Below are 19,341 nucleotides of genomic sequence, written 5' to 3'. Positions count from 1 at the left end.
GGACTGGGGAGAAAAGAGGGATGGATGTTCAGAGGGAATTGCAGGGCCTGAAAGCCAGAGCTTGAGGTTTCTGCTGGACAGGGAGGGCGGTAGGGAGCCTTGAAGGAGTTTAGACCTTCAGACTAGGTCAGAAGAGGAGGGACCTTCAAGTCAGCAGTGAGTCAAAACGAATTTAGTAAGATCTAGCAATTTGGTAAGGATGGGTAGGGGGGCCATACATGAGTCAGGGTGATCCCCTGTGAGCCCGTAGTGAGACTGTGATCTGAGGACTCAGTTGCTGGTGGGAAATTTCAAGTAGTACTCTGCCTGGTAAGGGTGTGGGCTTAGGGAAGGGAAGTCTTCCATTGAGAATAGTTTCCAAACCTTTCAGAAGTTGTCAGGGAGAGCTGCCCTGGGGGTTTCTGTTGTGGTCTCTGCCTTTCCCTAGCTGAGTAGGGGTAGAGGAGGGGAGATTCCTTGCTTTGGGGAGCTAGCAAGGCTAGTGTCTGAAGGAACTGTTTCTTCTGTCTGACATTGAGGGGGTGTGGAACTGAGCAGAGGAGAAAACTGGGCAGAGGCCCAGGGCACTGAGGCCAGCGAAGGGTGCACTGACCAGGGCTGGACGGAGCAAAGCCAGGGAATTCCTAATGGGAAAAGGAGGCAGGCCCAGACTCGCTTGCATTGAGCGTCAGGCAGAGTAAAGCAAGCCAGACTCTCTCACCAGACAGGGAGCCTTGGACACTGCCCTGCCTCTAAGCCAGGGGCTGCCAGGCTGCAGAAGGGAGTGTCAGGCTGCTGTAGACCATCTTCCCTTTCCACACTGACTCACAGCGTGGTGTTGGACAAATCACTCACCCTCTGGGCTACAGGCCCCCCTGGCTGTCTGGAGAGGGGACAGACTCACTGGGTGATCTCACAGGCCTCCCAGCCCCAACCATCATCCATTTGTATACCACCAACCCACACCCTCTCCTGCATTCCAGTTTCCCATCATCCATTATTATGGAGTTGGCATAAAAGCTATTTATACTTTCAGTCATTACCACCTCTTAGGTTAATGAACTCCAGAGGTTGTTATCCAACATGCAAAGTAGGTCAGCCTATTGTTTATCCTCAGTTATTTTTCCAGCTTTGGGTGGGGGAAGGAAGGTTGTCCCTGGATCTGTGATTGGCTGTGCTCTCTCCGCACATCTACTTCCCAAGTTTCCACACTTTTGTGTTGCTCACCCCTGCCCCACTCAGCATAGATTTAGTGGTTCTTTACTGGGTGGTAAAGAAGAGGAAAGGGAATGCGACAGGTTTGAGGCCCTGTTACATGTGGAGCACTTTGTATTTATTGAATAGTTTAGTGTTTAAGTGGCAGCCTCCACTTCCAGGCTGTGTACCCTTAGGCAGAATACTCAACCATGCTGAGCTTTAGTCTTCTTGTCTATTAAATGGAGATAATAAAAACTATTTCCTTGGGGAATTGTGTGCATATGTAGTACTTGGCAGAGCTAGTACATGGCCAGTACTGGAAATATGTCAGTATTTACTGCTTCATGTGGTCTTTACTGCTGCTCTCTATGGAGGTGGCATTGCCCCCGTATTACAGGTGGGGAATTGGAAGCTCATAGAATGGAGCAGGCTGCCCCATGTTACACAGCCATAATATGGTAGAGTGGGGGTTGGAAACCAGGAGTTACGGTCTATGTGTCATTGAGTAAATTGCTTAACCTCTCTGGATCTCAGTTGCTTCATGGGTAAATGGGGATAATCCTGCACCACTGCATGTGTATATGGACCCGACAGATGTGAAAAGGGATGTGAAAGTGTTAGGTGAGCTGCAAATACCAAAAAAAAAAAGTGGTAATGACTACTGTTCGCTGGCTACCAGGCTGGGCCCTTGTATATGTTCATTTCTTGTAGCCTGTATGTGAGGTGTGTATTATTGTCCCAGTTACAGATGAAGAAGTTGAGACTTAGGGAGGGCCAATAGTTTGCCCACAGTCTTCCAGGTCGAGGAGCTGGAATGGAAACCTGTGTTGACTGACTTCAGGGTCCCCACTCTGCTCACTCTCCCCCACACCTACCTGGCCCCCACCAGTGGTTGAGAAGAGTAGGGCCAATCTTGTGATCAGTGACCTTGGGCTTTGTGCTTGGGCTGTAGTTCTCTTATTTGGCTGGTTTGGAGATTTGAGGCTTGAAGGATGGGGTTAGACTGCTTCCTTGGGACCAGGGTTTATCTTCCACTGTTGGATAAAGGGGTCATGGGTATGGGCACCACATCTGACTGAGTCTACCAACCAGAGGGGCTAAGGTGTGCTTGGGCAGAAAGCAGATGATTGGAAGGACAAGGGGAGAGACAGCCCCAGTCTTTGGTATTGGTAGCCATAGGAACCCGTCTTGGCCTTCTGAGCTCTTGGAAGCCTCCAGCTTCTGGGTTTGTGGGGAAGGCTAGGGACCTGGGAGCCTGCAGACGAGGGGGTCAGCAGAGTGTCACTGCTGCCTTGGGCCATGGTATGGCACAGCACAGCCTGAGAGCTTGACAGAATCTGGACTCAGTCACTCTCCGGCTGCCTACATTTGTCTCCTCTGTGCCTCTCTCCCTCAAGCAGGGGCAAGCTGCTCACTGGGGCAGTCAGAGCACTGGAGGAGGGGGTTAGACTGTCTCCAGGGACTTGGGGGCCAGAGATAGAACCCCTTGGTGGCGTCTGGATACAACCTGATTTCCCCACCACCTCCCCTGGGGAGTCAGAAGAGCACACGAGTCACTGTGGCAGAGGGGAAGCCCTGGTTCTGCCATTTAATGTATTAACTTTGTGGCTTTGCCCAGATCATATGGACTCTCTGATTGGGTCAAGTTTCTCATGGACCATATGGAAAAAGTAGTTTATCTATAAGGAATCCACCATACTGGGCTATTAGGGGCACAAATAAAATTGCTATAAGCAGCAGTGGCTTTAGCTCTGAATGCAATGCACATGAAAGTAATGATGTCGTGGAGAAAAACTGGACAGGCACCTGTTGAACACCTGTGAGGTACATAGAAGGAGTTACAGAAGTAGTTCAAGACCCAGTCCAGTTATGGAGGGACAGTGCTGAGCCATATGAGCACGTTGTAATGAAGTGTTCATTTCAGACCATGTGTTGATTCAGTAATGAATTAGTGCTGAAATCAATTTTAGGGGATTGTTCCTAGCATTAAACATATGTATATATTTATATAATGTACAACTGAACTGGAAATATCAGAGTACATTAGTACTTGTAAGAGTAAATTGTTTCATAAAATGTACTTTAGTTATGTATGTATGTGTGGCTGTATATATATATATATATATATAAAATCTCAGTATAAAATATAATATTTCTTAATTGTGGGTCTCAGTTTAAAAACTTTGAGAAATGGTGTTCTAAATTAAACTGAAGGTCTTTAGGTTAAAGGACAGTTAATGTAAGCTCTGGGCAGGCACGGCGGTGTGTGTGGAGGCTGAGGGCCCGACCTGTAGGAGCAGGGGCACTCAGGGCAGTACACGGGTCCAGAGCACAGGCTGTGAGGTCAGGCAGGCCTGGGTTTGATCCCAGTTTTGTCACTTCCAGCCACATGCCTTGAGCGAGATACTTAAGTTATACTAAGTCTTGGATTCTACTTCTGGAAATAGAGAAAATGATAATATGGTAGCCTTATGAAATGTTCACAAGAATACTGTATATAAAGCATTTAGGAAGAAATTAGTAAGTAGTAAATGGTGTACAAATGGTAACTATGGTTGCTGCCGGTGTCCTTGAAGTTGAGGTTTTCATTGTTGCATTGGACCTAAAAGGGTTGCTGTGACTGGGAATGGGGAAAGGATATTCAGGCCTTCAGGCAGAGAGATGGGTGGGTGACAGCGACATGCATGTGTGTGCCTGTAGGAGAGCTGCTGTAGGGGAGATATGTGCAGCCTTAGAAAGGAGTGTTGAGATTGCAGATGGAAGGTACCAGGAAGATTCTGGCGTCATGTGGGGAAGGAAGTTTTAACAGTAGAAACTTAACAGTAGGGTGGCTTTCCGTGGAGATAATGAGGCTTCATCCCTGGATGAGTTCCAGCAGAGGCTGAGTGCGGGACTGCTCTCATCAGGGTCTCAATGCAAAGGCTTCCTCAGGCCATCTTAGGGAAGGAGGGGTTTTCTGCAGGGTGAAAGAAACCCTCAAGGGGGACCTGAAGCATCCTTCATGGGCTATTTTGTGTCTTAAACTGGCCATTTGGTCAGCTTCCCTGTTATTAGAAACTGGCTCACGTTCTCCCTCCACTGTCAGGAGGAAACCGTGTCAGGATCTCTACACCATCATGCAGTTTGCAGGGATGCCCCAGACCCCATCTCCATCTCATGGTTCCTTTCTGGGCATCCTTTAAGACTCAATTCACAGGGCAGGCCATTCACTCATATAGGGAAACTGAGGCTCAGAGAGGGCAAGGGTCTTGCATATTGTAGAATAGATTCCTACTGAGATCCTGACTGACTAGACTGAAGAATATATGAATTTAAAAAAACTGGATAGCCTGTAACTTTTTAGGAGAAATCCTACACATAAAGAGAAGCCTGCCCATACTCTGAGAACATGTTATATGCTGAGTGCAGGGCACAACCAGACCTCTAGGTCTTCCTTCTTAACGTCTCCAAGTGAGTTAAACTCCTTTGCTATTGGAGAAGCCACTCAAATGACCATTATGTCCTCAAAAATGTCCTAATTTAAGGTTTTAAAAATAATGGGTCTTTCAGTTGATGTATACATTTAAAGACTGGTGGGTTTTTACTTGTTTCTGAGATCTTGCCAAATCAATGGTATAGCTTAAAATCAGGAGTGTCTTAGAATTCAGGAAATACGGTCATTTGTTTTGTACCCAGTTGAAATTCCGGTTTGAGGTTTGATGTTGGGGCTTTGAAACTGCCAGAGTTGTTATCTGGCGTCATTTAAAGGAACACAGAAATTGAATGTGTTGCCCTGTGTATCTGCAGTTGGAAGAATGGGGATTCTGAGGCCCTGCAGTTAGATCTTATCAATAAAGGCAGCCTGGAGGGTTGAGATGTCAGGTGGGCCTGTATTTAATCACATGGTAGTTCTCTGGAAACTGGTGGTCTCAGGCAAAAGGCTTGCCCTCTGTGAGCCTCAGTTTTCTCATCTGCTCAACGGGAGGGATTGAATCAGATAGCATCTCCACCCAAAACTGCCCGAACTTTCTGCTGACTCACTGTGGGCACCCCTTTTTGTTTAGTTAGAAGGCTCATCCCCTGACTTGTATAAGCAAGTAGGTCTTGGGAGGCAGCATGTCTTTGGATGCCTGGGCCTTTGGTTTCCACCGCCTGGGTGTTTGAGGGTTGCCTGGAGACAGGTATCTGTCAGTTTGTAAATTACCTGATCTAAAGGTGTGGTTTCTGCTTTTCTCCTAAGGAAAGGGAAAAGGGAGTGTTGTTGTGCCCTGGTTCTGCCTCCAGGTGGTGAGGGTTAGTGGCCAGAGGGGGATGACTTTTATCTGTGTATTGAGGGGGCCAGTCCGCCCCAGGCTGTCATCCCTCCTCAGCTATTCAACTCTAACTCTGCTCTCAGGCCTTCGCAGTTCCCCAGATGAAACGCACTGAAGAAGAGGACCTGCCCTTTTGTGTCTCAGAGGCCTCTGCTCTGCCAGGGCCCCTCCCTCTGCTCACCAACCAGTAAAAGTCACAGCAGTGCATTTCCTTCCTTCAGAGAGCATCTCCGAGGCCTGGGCAGAGGTCAAGCCCCACCAAGTCCTGTTCCTCCCAGTGCCTGAGTGCCTCCTACCCTGCACTCCTTTCTGAGAGAGCAGGCAGGACTGTGTGCGCTCTTGGCTAGGATCTAACTTGGATTTGGGTCTGGGTTTTTCCACTGATTTGCTATTTGACTCTGGCAAGATACCCATCCTGAGTATCACCTCTTGATAATGTCAAGTACTTTTTAAAATTGAAAATAAAAAGGCACACACACACAAAAAAGCAACGAAGAAGATTCATAATCCACCACTGGAAAAACAATTTTAAGAAGAGAGTCTTGAATGTTTAAAGAGGTGTACACATAAATTTTTTCGTTGTTATTTCCTTAACAGTATTGCTCTGTAGGCTAAATAAGAAAGCTTATGTAGACTACCCAGCCTACAAAGGCTAGTTCCACTTTCTCTTTGCCCCTCACAGTTCTGTGAAGTCCTGAATTCCCAGGGACTCACTCCTTGGAGGAAGCCCACTTGAAGTGCCTCTGGCTAAGCCAGGGATTCTGCGCCAGCCTGCATCAACTGCTTTGGTGCCCGTCTGCCTGCTTGGGTGGGTCTCCATGCTGAGGCGCTTTCCCACTGGCTATAGTGGGCATTCAGAGTTCAGCTGCACATACGTGCTGTGAGGGTCGGGACTTTGCTCTACTCGCAGGAATGTTTCCCCACAGCCTGCTTAGAGCCCCTGGCCTTAGGACAATGCCAGCATAGCTGTGATAGCAGCTTAGTTAGCAGATGTACAAATACAGTGGTATTTGATGGGCTTTGAAGTGTATGTAGGATCTTAATAGGTAGAAACAACTTGGAAGACCTGTTCTAGCAAAGGGATTGGCATGAGCAGAGGTCAAGATGTGGGAAAGGGCCAGGGCATAATGAGAGAAATTATGAGCAAATAGTTTTTCTGGAGTGAAGAAGTGAGCATGTCATTCCTATACTTGTTTAGCTATTTTTTCCATCCAATTCTGCACCTAGTACGCAGGCCGTCCGCTGAGACTTATTATCAAGACAGATCCAGGATGGGAATGCTGAGCTCTCATGCACAGATGCAGGCATTCAAGCCTCTGCCCCAGAAAGGCGCAGTGATCCCTGACCCCTTGACACACTGAGGGAATGGACACCTGAACTTGGTCTCTCTCTAGCCTATGCCTTCCCTCCCATCTATGTTAGGATGTTCATGAGTTAGCAGCCCCAAAGGGAACAGCAGGGATGGAGGGCAGCAGGGGGAATGGAGGCCTGACCTGGCTGGCAGCTGGGGCCTCAGCCAGGGCCTTTGCTTCTCTTGGCACCTCTGATGGGCCCTGCCCTCTGCTCCACAGGCTGGAGGAAGTCCCTCTGGAGGTGCTGAGGCAGAGGGAGTCCAAGTGGCTGGACATGCTCAACAACTGGGACAAATGGATGGCCAAGAAGCACAAAAAGGTGAGGGGCCTGGCCTTGGGAGGAAAAGGAAGAAGAGGGAGGAACTGTACTACCAGCTTGGAGGAGCTCGCCACCTTAGGTGTTCCCATCTGTTAGCTCTGAAATGTAAATGGCAGCTGGCTGGAGGGCAGGGCCCAGCCTTCACTTGGTCCTCCCAGATGACTTTAGACTCACACAGAACTTTGTCCTGGAGTCAAACTGCAAAGCTGCTCTTAGGCAAAAGCCCTTATAGGTAACTTTCCTCCAGCCCTCCTGGGATCCTAATTGCTACTTACCACCTGTCAGGGAGGGCTCTATAATACTACTAAGGGCTAACGTATGTTGGACACTTGTAGTGCGCTGGGCACCTGACTCAGATAATCCTTACAACACCCTGATGAGGCTGACAGTAGTCATACCCCTACTTTGTGGATGACCTGCAGAATCAAGATTTGAATCTAGACAGTGTAACTCTTGAGCCTGCACTCCTCACCACCACCATAAGGGGCCTTCTTCACCCTCTAGATACATTTGATGAGTTTCCTCTTGCCTCCTGACCAAAGAAAAAAGAAAAAAAAGTATCTCACAGTTTCATGGTTTTATAAAAATGAAAATACCTAGTAGTTCTTTTCTAGTCGGGCTGTCTTTCATGACTGGCTCTATCCCCCTATAGGAATGTCACTGTGTGTGTGTTGATGCCTTTGGCCACCTTGGCAGTATCTAGTTACTCCCTGGCCTAGCAGAGGCCTGTTCAGAGCTTCACAGCTGGGGTCCTCTGCACAAGTTCCCAGTGCAGAGTGAACCTGCTGGCATGCTGGCATCAGCTGACCCATAGGTTTGGTCCAGGCTGGCACAGCTGGCTGCAGGGTCTAGCAGAAAGCTCAGGATTGATGTCAGGGACCAGCTTGGGCCCAGCCGCACTGCCCTCCTCTCTTCATGCCCTTAAATGGCTGTGTGACTTTGGGTCCCTTCACCCTCTCAGCCTCAGTTTCCTTGGTTGAGTGTGAATGACAGACAGTTCTATTGAGAGGCTACCGTGAGCCAATGAATGTAAAGCCGTGTGCCCATGGGAGAAGCAGCACACCCAGGCCTGGGATGTTTTTTGCTGGTATGAGCTTTGGGGTATTCAGTTTTTGCTTACTAGAAAATCTTTCTTTTTTTAAAAAATATTTTTTTACACATAGTCTACAGGCACACACCTGATCATCTACATTTGCTCTCTTACAACACTAAACTATGTTTTCTACCTTTATCTTGCATCTACCTACCACTTCAGCATTTTATTAAAAAAATAAAAAAAATAATAATAATAATAAAGGGAGAAATGTGGGATTCACATATAAATCAAGTATAAAAATCAAACGAATATTCATATTTGACCTGATTGTTTATAGTTCATAATGAGTGATCAAAACCGAAAGTTTAAAAAAAAAAAAAATGGAAAGTTTCTGTGATGACTGCCCTTGTACTGTTCACCATGTAAGAACTTATTCACTATGTAAGAATTTGTTCCCCATGTAAGAACTTGTTCTTTATGCTTCAGAAGATTGGAGACTGACGAGAATTAGGCTGGGGGTGGATTAATGATTGTGCATTGAGCATTGAGTCCCCTATACAGAATTTTATTGTTGTTAACAACCATTTGATCAATAAATATGAGAGATACCCTCTCAAAAATATATATATATATATATATTTTTAAAGCTAGCTCTTCCCTGACTACTTCCTGCCCAGCTTGGGGTCTATTTTCCTGCCTTCTTACCTCTTCAGGCCCTTATCCTGAGCTTCAGCTCTCTCTTCATTGTCTGTTGTAACTAGTGGCTGGCAGAGAAGCAGCTCGGGCCTTTTTGCCCCAGCCTCCCTTGCAGATGGGGATTCCAAAGGGAAGCACTGGGGAGCTCCTCTCAGCAGAGCAGCCGGTACCGCTTCCTCTTCTTTGCTTCCTTGGCACTGTGGTTACAGACTGAGGGCTACCTCTGCCCAGCAGTGGCCACACTGGAGGCTGCACCCACCCTACCCAGAACGGCTGGCTCTTCTGCTCTGCTCTTACCACCTCAGCTGTGGTCACATGGCCCTGGGAACTCTTCCTGCCTGGCTGCACAGGCTTGGGCTCTCCCCGTAGTCAGGAAGTCATGGCACAGGAAGGACCTTACCTGTTACAGGAAGTGGGTCCAGACCCAACACTTCTGGATTGATCCTGAATTCCCAGGAGCTGGGCCAGGCCCTGCAGGGAGACAGGTCTCTGGCTGGAATGCTGATTTACCCCACAGGGCTCTGCTCAAACTGGCCCTGCCCTCTCTAGTTCACTAGGCCCACTGTGGCCTCATTAGACTGTCATCAGAGCTTTCCTTTTCCCAGGCGTTGCCTTAGAGAATCCTAATCCCTGTGCTTTCTGTTTGCTGAGCACTTTCTCTGGCTTTATCCTTGCTGACCGTCATCACTGGCTCTTCTCTAAGGCCTGTTGGTGGAGATTGCTGTCTCCAGCACCTCTGTGCTGAGGAGGGTTCCAAAGGCCAGGGTGGGAAAGGCTGGCTGTTGGCTGTGCTCCTGGCTCGCCATTCCCACCTCCCCAGTCCCAGGCCTGAGAGTGGGGCCTCTCTGAGAACCTTAGTGGACTGAAGGTATCCCGGGCTCCCCTGGGGCAGGCCCAGGATGACAGGAGGCTGTGATGATATAGGGGTGACTCAAGCTGAGCTTGGCCCCGGGGGGAGCCTGGAGGGCCTGTGCCTATGCTCCATCCCTTTGCCAAAGCCTGCCCAGACCAAGTGGCTTCCTTAAGGAGACTGCAGTCCCACAGTAGCAGGAAACTGTTCCCAGAGTCTGGGGTGTTTCCCTTCTGCTCCCTTCCTCTCCCCCTTTGCCAGCAGTCCTGGAAGCTTAAGCTTGGCTCCCAGGACCAGCCACTGTGCTCTTCCCCCGCTGTCTTCAGCTTGTCTGCCTGTCTCCTTCCTGGTTCTTGACTCTCTCTAACCCTTGGAAAGTTTTCTCTTGTTTGTACTGGTCATCAGGAAAGCTGGGCCTTCTGTTCTTTTTCCTCTGAGAGCTTTCCGTGGGATTATTTGAGGGGTTTTCCAGGTGAGGGGAAGTTAGGTGCGAGTCCAAGGCCCCAGGGCTTCTGTGTCAGGCATCCTGCTGGGATGGAGGGGTAGAGAGGAAGCCATCATTTACTGAGCATAGACTGTGTGTCAGACCCCATGGTAGGTATGTTTTTTCCCCTTTTCTAATAGAATCCTAGCTATTATCATTCTGATCTTATTATTGATTAGAAGTGATTGGCTCAAGGTCAGTGAGGGATTCAAACCCACATCCAGGTGCTGTTCCCACTGTCCTGAGCAACTATCTCCAGTTTCAGGCAGGCTGCCTAGTGCGGAGGCAGAGAGGAGTGTCATTGGCCAGGCTCCCAAACCCCATTTTATAGGAGTGGTGCCTCTGCTTTTGCCCTCACCCCCCTTGATCCTTGACCTTGAGGTCAAGGAGGATGATCTGGGCAGCTGCCTCAGAGCCTTATCCTGCCACCATCCCAGGTGTGTGTGCCCCCCTGTCAAGCTCCCAGAGACCAGGAAGTGGGAAGTTTATGAGGCTGGGTCCTTCCAGCCTGTGTAGTGTAGCTAAGACATAGTGGGGTCCCTGAGTGTGACCTTAATATTTTCCTACTCTTTGCTTCAGTTTCTCCATTTGTAAAAGACATGATAGGTTTTCAAACTGGCTTTTGGTAGTGGAAGCCTTTTTCTGATAAAGACAACAAACATTTGAATTAAACACTAGCTGTGGGTTATGAGCTACCCCAAATGCCTTCTCCCTTACCCCTCCCAGTCTGAGGGGTGGTGAAGACCTGTACCATTTTAGTAAGGGCTGGGATCAGGACTCTCACCCAGACCAGCTGCTTCTGCCCTAATTGTGAGAGCTCAGAGTCAGGGAGAGCTACAGAGAGGGAATTACTGAACAAAAGAAAATAACCAAGCAGATTATTGACCGTTCGGATCAGCTCCCATCTTCCTTCTGAGTGCTGCCGAGATCTCTCCGCTCTAGGCTGCCTGTGTCCTGCCACATGGCTGCTTAAACAGACACCCCCATGAAGGTGCCCAGGTTGTGTCTTTGAGCACATTCTGGGTCATCCCTGTGGCTACAGCTGTGCCCACACTGTAGAGATCTCTCCCTGGCACCACATGGGGCTCCTCCAACTTGAATGCTTCCATTTTGATTCAGAAAATGGTAATGGGATTCAGAATTTGGAGACAGACCTCAGGGATACTTTTTTTTGCCACTGGACCAGGGCACCTGAGGATTCTGCCATCACCTGGTGGCAGCATATTTAATTGCAGTCAAACTCTGCCCCCCCAATCATAGGCTCTGCTTTGTAGCAACATTAGGAAAGTCCTCCTCTCTCCCCTTTTCTGCTCTTGCTAATGTGAGCATTGAAGGCCTGCCAGGCACCTTGAAGGCAGAGGGGCTGGGCTGGCATGCAGCCTCTGGAGGAGCCGCCTGGGTGTATGCATGGGCACAGCCCTCTTTTTGACTTTCAGATTCGTCTGCGGTGCCAGAAAGGCATCCCGCCTTCTCTGCGGGGCCGTGCTTGGCAGTACCTGTCTGGAGGCAAGGTGAAGCTCCAGCAGAACCCTGGAAAGTTTGACGTGAGTTGCCTTCCTTCACGCTGCCAGCCCTTCCACATCTTTTGACATCCTCCCCATGGTAGTGATCGTCAGCAGCACGAGTGACCAAGGCGGCCACCCAGCCAGTGCCCGATTGGTCAGGCTGTGACTCCGGGGACCTCTGCTCATCTGCAGCTCCAGCACTGAGCAGGCCTACTGGGGATGAACAGATTTGCCAGCCCCCATTCCAGCTTTTTCTCTTGACATCACCCAGGTTGGCTTTCTTGGGCTCAGTGGGCCCCCTCCCAGCTCTTGGTTATCAGGAGGGAACACCCCGACTCCCATGACTTCTGTGGGTTCTGTGCTCTGGCCTTTGGGGCCCGCAACAGGGCCACAGCACTCTCAACACCTCTGACCCCTATCCTCTATTCTTTCTCCTGCCTCATCCAAGCTGACCAGACACAGTTTACCTGTGTTGCTTGGGATTCTCAGTCCTCAGGGTGGAAAGCCTAACCAGTCTACTTAGGGCTTAGAAGCCAGTCAGTGGCCAGAGAGGGTGCCCACTGCAGCCATGCTTTTGCCTCCCTACCCCCATCCCTACCTGCTGCCCCTCTCCCATTCGTGGGGCTTCCTGGGGCCTACCTGGGCTGGGCAGCTCTTCCAGCGTGCTCCCTGAGGGAACTATGGGAGGCAGTTGGCTCCCCTGGGGTTGCCCCAGCTTACCTGCCAGACCTAGCCCCAGGCATCAGGGTTTCTCCCAGGCTCTTGGGACTGGTGACAGGCAATGAGACAGAGCTGCCAGTCACCAGCTCTTTACTGACATACTTCATGCTTCAGTGAACACTCATGCCTGCCGAACCTGTTCCCTGAGAGGTGTGGGTGGGGCGGGGCAGCCTAGCATTTCTTGTTGTGAGAGCTGTTTGCTGGCAGCGCGTGGCCCAGGGGGATAGCCGTGGGGATGGTGTGTTGGCTGGGGGTAGCCCTGAATCCGGCGATTGGACTATCCTAACACCAGGCCCGACTTGAGCAGCCTCTTGACCCCAGAGTCTTTCTCCCGTCCTGGCTTACCTCTGTGGGAACTTGAAGGTTGCTTGTGGGAGGAGACAGATTTGCCAAGAAAAGCATTCTAGATGTTCTGAAGATGAGTGGTGGGTCACCCAGGAAGTCCTGGGGGCCAGAACAGTGTTTCTCAAGTACACCTGGAAGGACTTTGTGGGTAACATGGAGGAAGTGGCCAGGGATGAAGAGCTCCCTCTGGCTGCTGTGGGCACAAGAGCCCAGAGGCAAGGGTACAGTCACAGGGCTGGTGGGGGCAGCAAATATGTATTCTTCTGCTCCCCTGGAGATGCAAGTGGCTGACCCCAACCTCAGCTGCCAGGACAGGTTCTGTACCCACTGCTGGCTTTGTCTTCTGTGCTTGCCACCTTCCCCTTCTTCCTTGGGCAGGGCAGGGCCTTCTGTCCTTTTCGCACCTGGTTTTCTTTTCTGGTTTTACCTCATGGTGGCACCAGTGCCTTCAGGCTCTGACCGGGACTGTGGTAGCTACATCAGCTGCCAGCTGCCCATATCTGCTTTTGACTCGCAGAGCCCCTTCTCCCCACAGGCCCTTCAGCTACATCTTTTCCTTTTTCCCCCACCCATGTGTGGCCAAACACCTTGAGCTGCTGAGGTACCATGCAAGCACATCCTAGGAACGTTTCGGGTTCTCAGGTTTCCCCCTCACCAGAGCCCTCAGGAGAATTCGTGGGACCCACCCTCCCTTTCTGACAAAAGCACACCTGCATTATACTCATAGTATCCGGCCCTGGGCCTCACTTGGGGTCTTCATAGGACACGCACAGGCCCCCATCTTGAGGGTATGTGAAGCTCTAGAGGTTGCACAGCCACCCTTTCAGCTGTGTGCCTGCTCAAGGGCCCTCTGTGGAGGTGCCCGGCCCCTCCCTCTGCGCTGCAGCCTTGAGCACACCACCAGCTTCTTCTCACAGTACTAATTTTCTCATGTCAAGTTAACTGGGACCCTAGCTCAGTGCTGGGACACCCCCACTAGGAGGAGGGGGAACAAGAGGGAAAGTGGCTTGTATGAAGCCATCTGCCCATCAGGGCCAGAGCCTGGATCGACACCCACCGGTGTGTTTGCTGAGGACCTGGGCTTGCCAGGGGCTCGCCTGGCACTGCCCATCCCTGCAGGCAACATATGCTTAGTCTGCTTCCCTGCTCAACCCTCTGAGTTTCCTTTTTGTAGATTTTTTTCTTTCTTTTTTTTAAATTGGAGGTATGAATTTGCATAGAGTAAAATACATAGATCTTAAGTATGCAGTTCAGTGTTTTGACAAATAATACACAACCATGTAACCAACATTTCAAATGTCCAAGAAATGATTTTTCTTTGTGTGGTACTCTGTTTTTATAAATAGTATTCATGCTAAAATGCTCACAGAAGTTAAAGAAAAGAGTAAAACGTTGTTGAAACCCCTGCCCCCAGAGATGAGTCTGAGGTTAGTGGTTTGACAAATGCCACTTCCTCAGCACTCTGGGTGGTCACACATTCTTTCGCTGAGAGGTGATGCTGCCGGCACAGGAGGCGGCTGCAGAGGAGTTGGGATCGGCAGCTCTTAGTCAGCCTGGCCTCCAGCCCAAGCTCCACCATTTTTCTAACCATGAGGACTTGGGCAAGTGCCTTGTCTTTTCTTTCTTTTTTCCGGTTAACTGATTTTTTTTGAAATATCATTGATACACAATCTTATATTAGTTTCATATATACAACACAGTGGTTCAACAGTTACCCATATTAAATCCTCACCCCAACTAGTACAGCTAGTATTTGTCAACATAGGAAGATGTTACAGAATCACTGACTATATTCCCATACTGTACTACTATCCCCATGACCAGTCTACATTATGTTTGGAAATTTTTGTGCCCCTTTATCCCTCTTTCCCTCCCCACCCATTTACCCCAAACCCCTCCCCTATGGTAACCACCAGTCACTTCTCAGTGTCTATGAGTCTACTGCTGTTTTGTTCCTTCTGTTTTGCTTTATTTTTATATTCCACAAATAAGTGAAATCATATGATATTTGTCTTGCTCCACCTGGCTTATTTCACTGAGCATAATACCCTCTAGATCCATCCATGTTGCTGGCAAATGGCAGGATTTCTTTTCTTTTTATGGCTGAATAATATTCCATTGTGTATATGTACCACATCTTCTTTATCCATTAATCTATTGATAGACATTTAGGTTGCCTCCATATCTTGGCTCTTGTAAAGAATGCAGCAGTTAACATTCGGGTTTGTGATTCTCTTTTCTTCGGGTAAATTTCTAGAACAAGTGCCTTTTCTTTGACCCTCAGAGTCCTCATCTGTGAACAATATAATAACAAGAAGAAGGACTTGTCATTTGGGGTTGAGGAAGAGTCAGTGAGGCCGATGGGATATGCAGAGCCGTGCTAACAGGTGGTAGCTATTGCTTTGATAGTAGCCTTCCGTCTTAAGGATGTGACTGACATAAGGTATTGAAGTGAGTCCTGAAGAAAATGTCTAGAGGTTATTTCCAGCCATAGTTATTTCCAGCTATGATAGACACTGGCCCACAGAGAGTTCTCCTGGAGCCAGGATCACCTCTCAGAGCTTCCAGAACCCTCCCCCCTTACCTCTTTGCCCCTACCCAGGCTTCCTACCTGGGCTTCCTCACCTGTCCTCAGGAGGGCCCAGTCCATGATGGGATTGGGTGGGCACTGCCCCTGGTGGGGGGCTCTCCAATGCCTGGGAGAGTTGTATTCTCCTAGCTATCCCTAACTCCTAATAATAGGCTCTTGACCTTGCTTCCAGGAGCTGGACATGTCCCCTGGGGACCCTAAATGGCTGGATGTGATTGAGCGTGACCTGCACCGTCAGTTCCCTTTCCATGAGATGTTTGTGTCCCGGGGGGGCCATGGGTAAGTAGGCTGGGCCTTCTGGGCTGAGGTGGCGCTAGGTCTGTCCCTGGAACAGAAAAAATAAAATGAATTTGGGGTTATTTCAGGGGCCCAGAAGTTGGGGGACCCAAACTCCACTGCTAGAGTGTCCCTTCTTTGGTTTGAGTCTGATGGGTCCTCTTGCCTCTGGGGCAGCTTTCATCATTTACTCCCCAGAGTGCCAGAGTTTGGCTGGCCCTGTCCTGGAAGCAGGTTTTGGTGAGGAGAAAGAGGGTTAGAGAGAGGTGGGTGGGCAGAGGGTAAGCAGGAAGGGAGAGAGATGGTGGGCCAGGCAGGGAACCAAGACAGACACCTGGGACAAAGCTGGTCCGGCCGAGGGGCCACAGCTGCTGAGTGAGGGGCCCACACTTCCCACCCTGACGCTTCCTTACTCTGTGTCTGTCATCCTACCTGGCCCTGGCCCTGCTCTCCCTGTGAGCCACTGCCGTCACCTGTCACATGCTTCCTCCTCTGCTCATGTGAGAGCCTGCTTGCTACAGTGGGAGACTGACCCCTTGCTGACTGCAGTTGGGTCACATTACCTCTCCAAGGAAGCACACATTCTGAGACAGGTCCAGTTTTGTGGGGCACAGGTGAGGGTAGTGGGCAGCACAGCCACACCTGTCATCCCTCCCACTTGGCCTCTCCACAGCCAGCAGGACCTGCTCCGGGTGCTGAAGGCCTACACTCTGTACCGGCCTGAGGAAGGCTACTGCCAGGCCCAGGCGCCTGTGGCTGCCGTCCTGCTCATGCACATGCCTGCTGAGGTGCCCCCAGCCCCGGGTGGGCGGACGGGCGGGCAGGTGGGCCAGTGGGTGGGAGCACCTGGCAGCAAGACCTTACCTCTGTCTTACCCACAGCAAGCCTTCTGGTGCTTGGTGCAGATCTGTGAGAAGTACCTGCCTGGCTACTACAGTGAGAAACTGGTGAGTGCTTGCAGGCCTGGGACCTGCCCTAGGCCGGATGTTGTTTGTGGCCTCTCCAGATCTTTCTTCCACAGCTACTCCTGCCCCAGCTCAAGACCTTCCCAGTCTCCTGTTGCTTTCGCCTCAAGGCCCAAGGCCTGCCGGGGTCAGGTCTCCAGGCTCAGTGTCATGGGTTCCACGCGTGCCTTCATCTCTGCCTCCAGTCATCTGGCTGCTTGGTGGGATCACAGTTCCTCCCGTGCACCAAGTTCCTGTCTTGTCCTTGGCATAGGCTTAAACTCTGCGTGCTCCTTTCCCTCAGCTTTTAGCCTGTGGGGAGCTTTCCTTGACCCTGACAGGTAGGACCTATGGCACATAGCTCACCAGGGCTCCCTTTCCTGCCATGGTCTGGGCATTTAGCCCCCCTCTCTATCCCCCACGTCTCTTTGCTCCTGTGAGTCATGTCTGCCTGCCCCCTTTCACTGCCCTCTCCATGAGGGGACCAACTTGTCTGGTTTGCTCAACATTGTACCCCAGCACCAAGCATGATGTTGGCACTCTGGAGGTAGTAGGTGCCTGAGGATCGAATCAAGGCCTGCCTGGTGCTGGGGGCCAGGGTGTAGCCTGTGCCCTGGCTGCTGTGGGCCTGCAGTCATGGCCACATGGCTTCACTGTTCCCCTAGGAGGCAATCCAGCTGGACGGGGAGATCCTCTTCTCGCTGCTGCAGAAGGTGTCGCCTGTGGCCCACAAACACCTCAGCCGGCAGAAGATTGACCCACTACTGTACATGACAGAGTGGTTCATGTGTGCCTTCGCCCGAACCCTACCCTGGAGCTCCGTGCTGCGTGTCTGGGACATGTTCTTCTGTGAAGGTACTGGACTGGGCTCAAGGAAGCACTCCTGCCTCCAGCCCAGTCCACTGGGGGCCTCTATTTCCAGAGAAACTCCCGAAAGGCCCCCGTGCACTCACTGCCCCCCCATCCTGTGCAGGCGTCAAGATCATCTTCCGGGTGGGGCTGGTGCTGCTGAAGCACGCATTGGGCTCCCCTGAGAAGCTCAAAGCCTGCCAGGGCCAGTACGAGACTATCGAGCGCCTGCGGAGCCTCAGCCCCAAGATCATGCAGGAGGCCTTCCTGGTCCAGGAGGTAAGGCCCATACCTTCTCCTAGCTCCTGGGACGGAGGGGGAGACATGGGGGCCCTTTGGAGAGGGGCCTGGTAACATTCTGCCCCCAAGAATAGGTCACCAGTACCAGGCCTGGTGCTCAGCAGCCCAGGATGGTGCGGGTAGACCTCATCCTCCTGTCCGAATGAGAAGAGATGGGCACAGAGAGGCCTGGGTTTGCAGGGCCTTCCCTGTTCTCAGCCACTTGGGAATGAAAGGAGCTTCAACTTGTCACCCCATTTTCCTTCCTGGCACCACATCCATGACCTTGGCTTTATTTTCCCTTTTTTCTTTCTTTTGTGGATTTTTGTCTTAGGGGCTGTAATTAGATGACACATTATTAGGCGGGTGGATTCATGAGTTGTGGGCAGCTTTTACCTCTGATGCCTGGGTCTCAAGCAGCACCTGATTCACCTAGCACTCAGCTCCAGGACTTGTGACCACCTGCGGGACCAGGCCGCCATCCTTCCTAGGGTCAGCCTTAAGTGGCCGAGACTGGCAGACACTGAGGAAGAGCAGGGACCCAGGCTGGGAGGCAGAAGGGGAAGGTTCTTCTTGGTGCCCACCTACCTATCACTGCTCCCACAGGTGGTGGAGTTGCCAGTGACAGAGCGCCAGATTGAGCGTGAGCACCTCCTCCAGCTGCGGCGCTGGCAGGAGACCCGGGGTGAGCTGCAGTGCTGCTCCCCACCCAGGTTGCATGGTGCCAAGGCCATCCTGGAAGCAGAGCCAGGCCCTTGGCCCACCCTGCAACCTTCCCCGTCAATCCGCCTGCCCCCTGATGCCCGCCTCCCTGGCTCCAAAGGCAAGCCCAAGCTGCCCAAGCAGATTCAGAAAGAGCAGAAGGAGCAACAGAAACAGGCAAAGGAGAGAGGGCAGCTGGACAAGCCTCCAACCCCAAATCAAGCCAACATGGCAACTGCTGCAGGAGATGCTTGTGCCCCACAGGACATGCCCCCAAAGGATCTAGCCCCTGAGGATCCAGCCCCCCAGGACTCAGCCCACCACTGCTCCCAGGAGAGTCTGACATCCCAGGAGAGTGAGGACACCTACTTGTAACTCCAGCACTCATGCTTCTGGGACAGGGTCTCCACCCAGCAGCTACACGGTTCATGGACTGATGCTCCAGGACCTGCCCACCCTTGATGAGTTCACTGCTGCCTGGATGCTGGGGGGTAGAGAGTCTGGCTGGCCCAGCACAGATTCTGCCTGAGCCTCCTTATTTATTTTCTCCAGAGTGGAGGTCGGGCTGGCCCAGCTGGGACAGGCAGAAGTGAGGGCCGATGAGCAGGGGCTCCCTCAGCCCCCTCCTCCCGGGGGTATGCTCCCAGGGCCGGGGCACTATGTGAGGGGACAGGGTGAGTGAGGGGTGGGGTGCTCTTTGTATAAAATAGAAACATGGTTTTGTACAGAAATAAACAGGTTTGTGTAGAGAGCTAGTGTGCTCCTAGGGACTGGGATGGGGGTGCCACCCCTGCGCCTCAGCATCTCTCCTCCATGCCCTGCAGAGCCCTCCATCCTGGTCCTAGCCCAGCACCAGAGCCTCTCTAAGAAGCACATTTACCAAAGGGGATGACAAGTCCAGGACCAGCCCCTGTTCCTGGCTCCCA

At 51.2% G+C, this 19,341-nt stretch overlaps 1 protein-coding gene across 6 annotated transcripts in view; it reads left to right on the top strand.

Annotated features, from left to right (window-relative positions):
- TBC1D10A (TBC1 domain family member 10A) overlaps window positions 1–19,166 on the top strand; it is a 30,367-nt gene extending 11,201 nt beyond the window's left edge. For 3 of the 6 annotated variants that reach the window (XM_036993463.2, XM_036993464.2, XM_017659911.3), the window contains 8 exons: window positions 7,040–7,139; window positions 11,642–11,749; window positions 15,538–15,644; window positions 16,315–16,429; window positions 16,523–16,588; window positions 17,251–17,440; window positions 17,559–17,713; window positions 18,320–19,166. In XM_036993463.2, the coding sequence (XP_036849358.2) occupies window positions 7,040–7,139; window positions 11,642–11,749; window positions 15,538–15,644; window positions 16,315–16,429; window positions 16,523–16,588; window positions 17,251–17,440; window positions 17,559–17,713; window positions 18,320–18,790 (1,312 nt within the window). In that variant the 3' untranslated portion in view covers window positions 18,791–19,166. Of the gene's footprint in view, window positions 1–6,159; window positions 6,277–7,039; window positions 7,140–11,641; window positions 11,750–15,537; window positions 15,645–16,314; window positions 16,430–16,522; window positions 16,589–17,250; window positions 17,441–17,558; window positions 17,714–18,319 lie in introns of those variants that run through there. The other 3 variants (XM_036993466.2, XM_073223005.1, XM_036993465.2) reach the window with 3 other exon arrangements.
- Window positions 19,167–19,341: the final 175 nt, after the last annotated feature.

Source organism: Manis javanica, chromosome 15 (genome assembly GCF_040802235.1).
Source record: "Manis javanica isolate MJ-LG chromosome 15, MJ_LKY, whole genome shotgun sequence".
Taxonomy (NCBI): Eukaryota; Metazoa; Chordata; class Mammalia; order Pholidota; family Manidae; genus Manis; species Manis javanica.
Note: the sequence above shows the minus strand (reverse complement) of the source record. Positions and strands in the feature narration are given on the sequence as shown.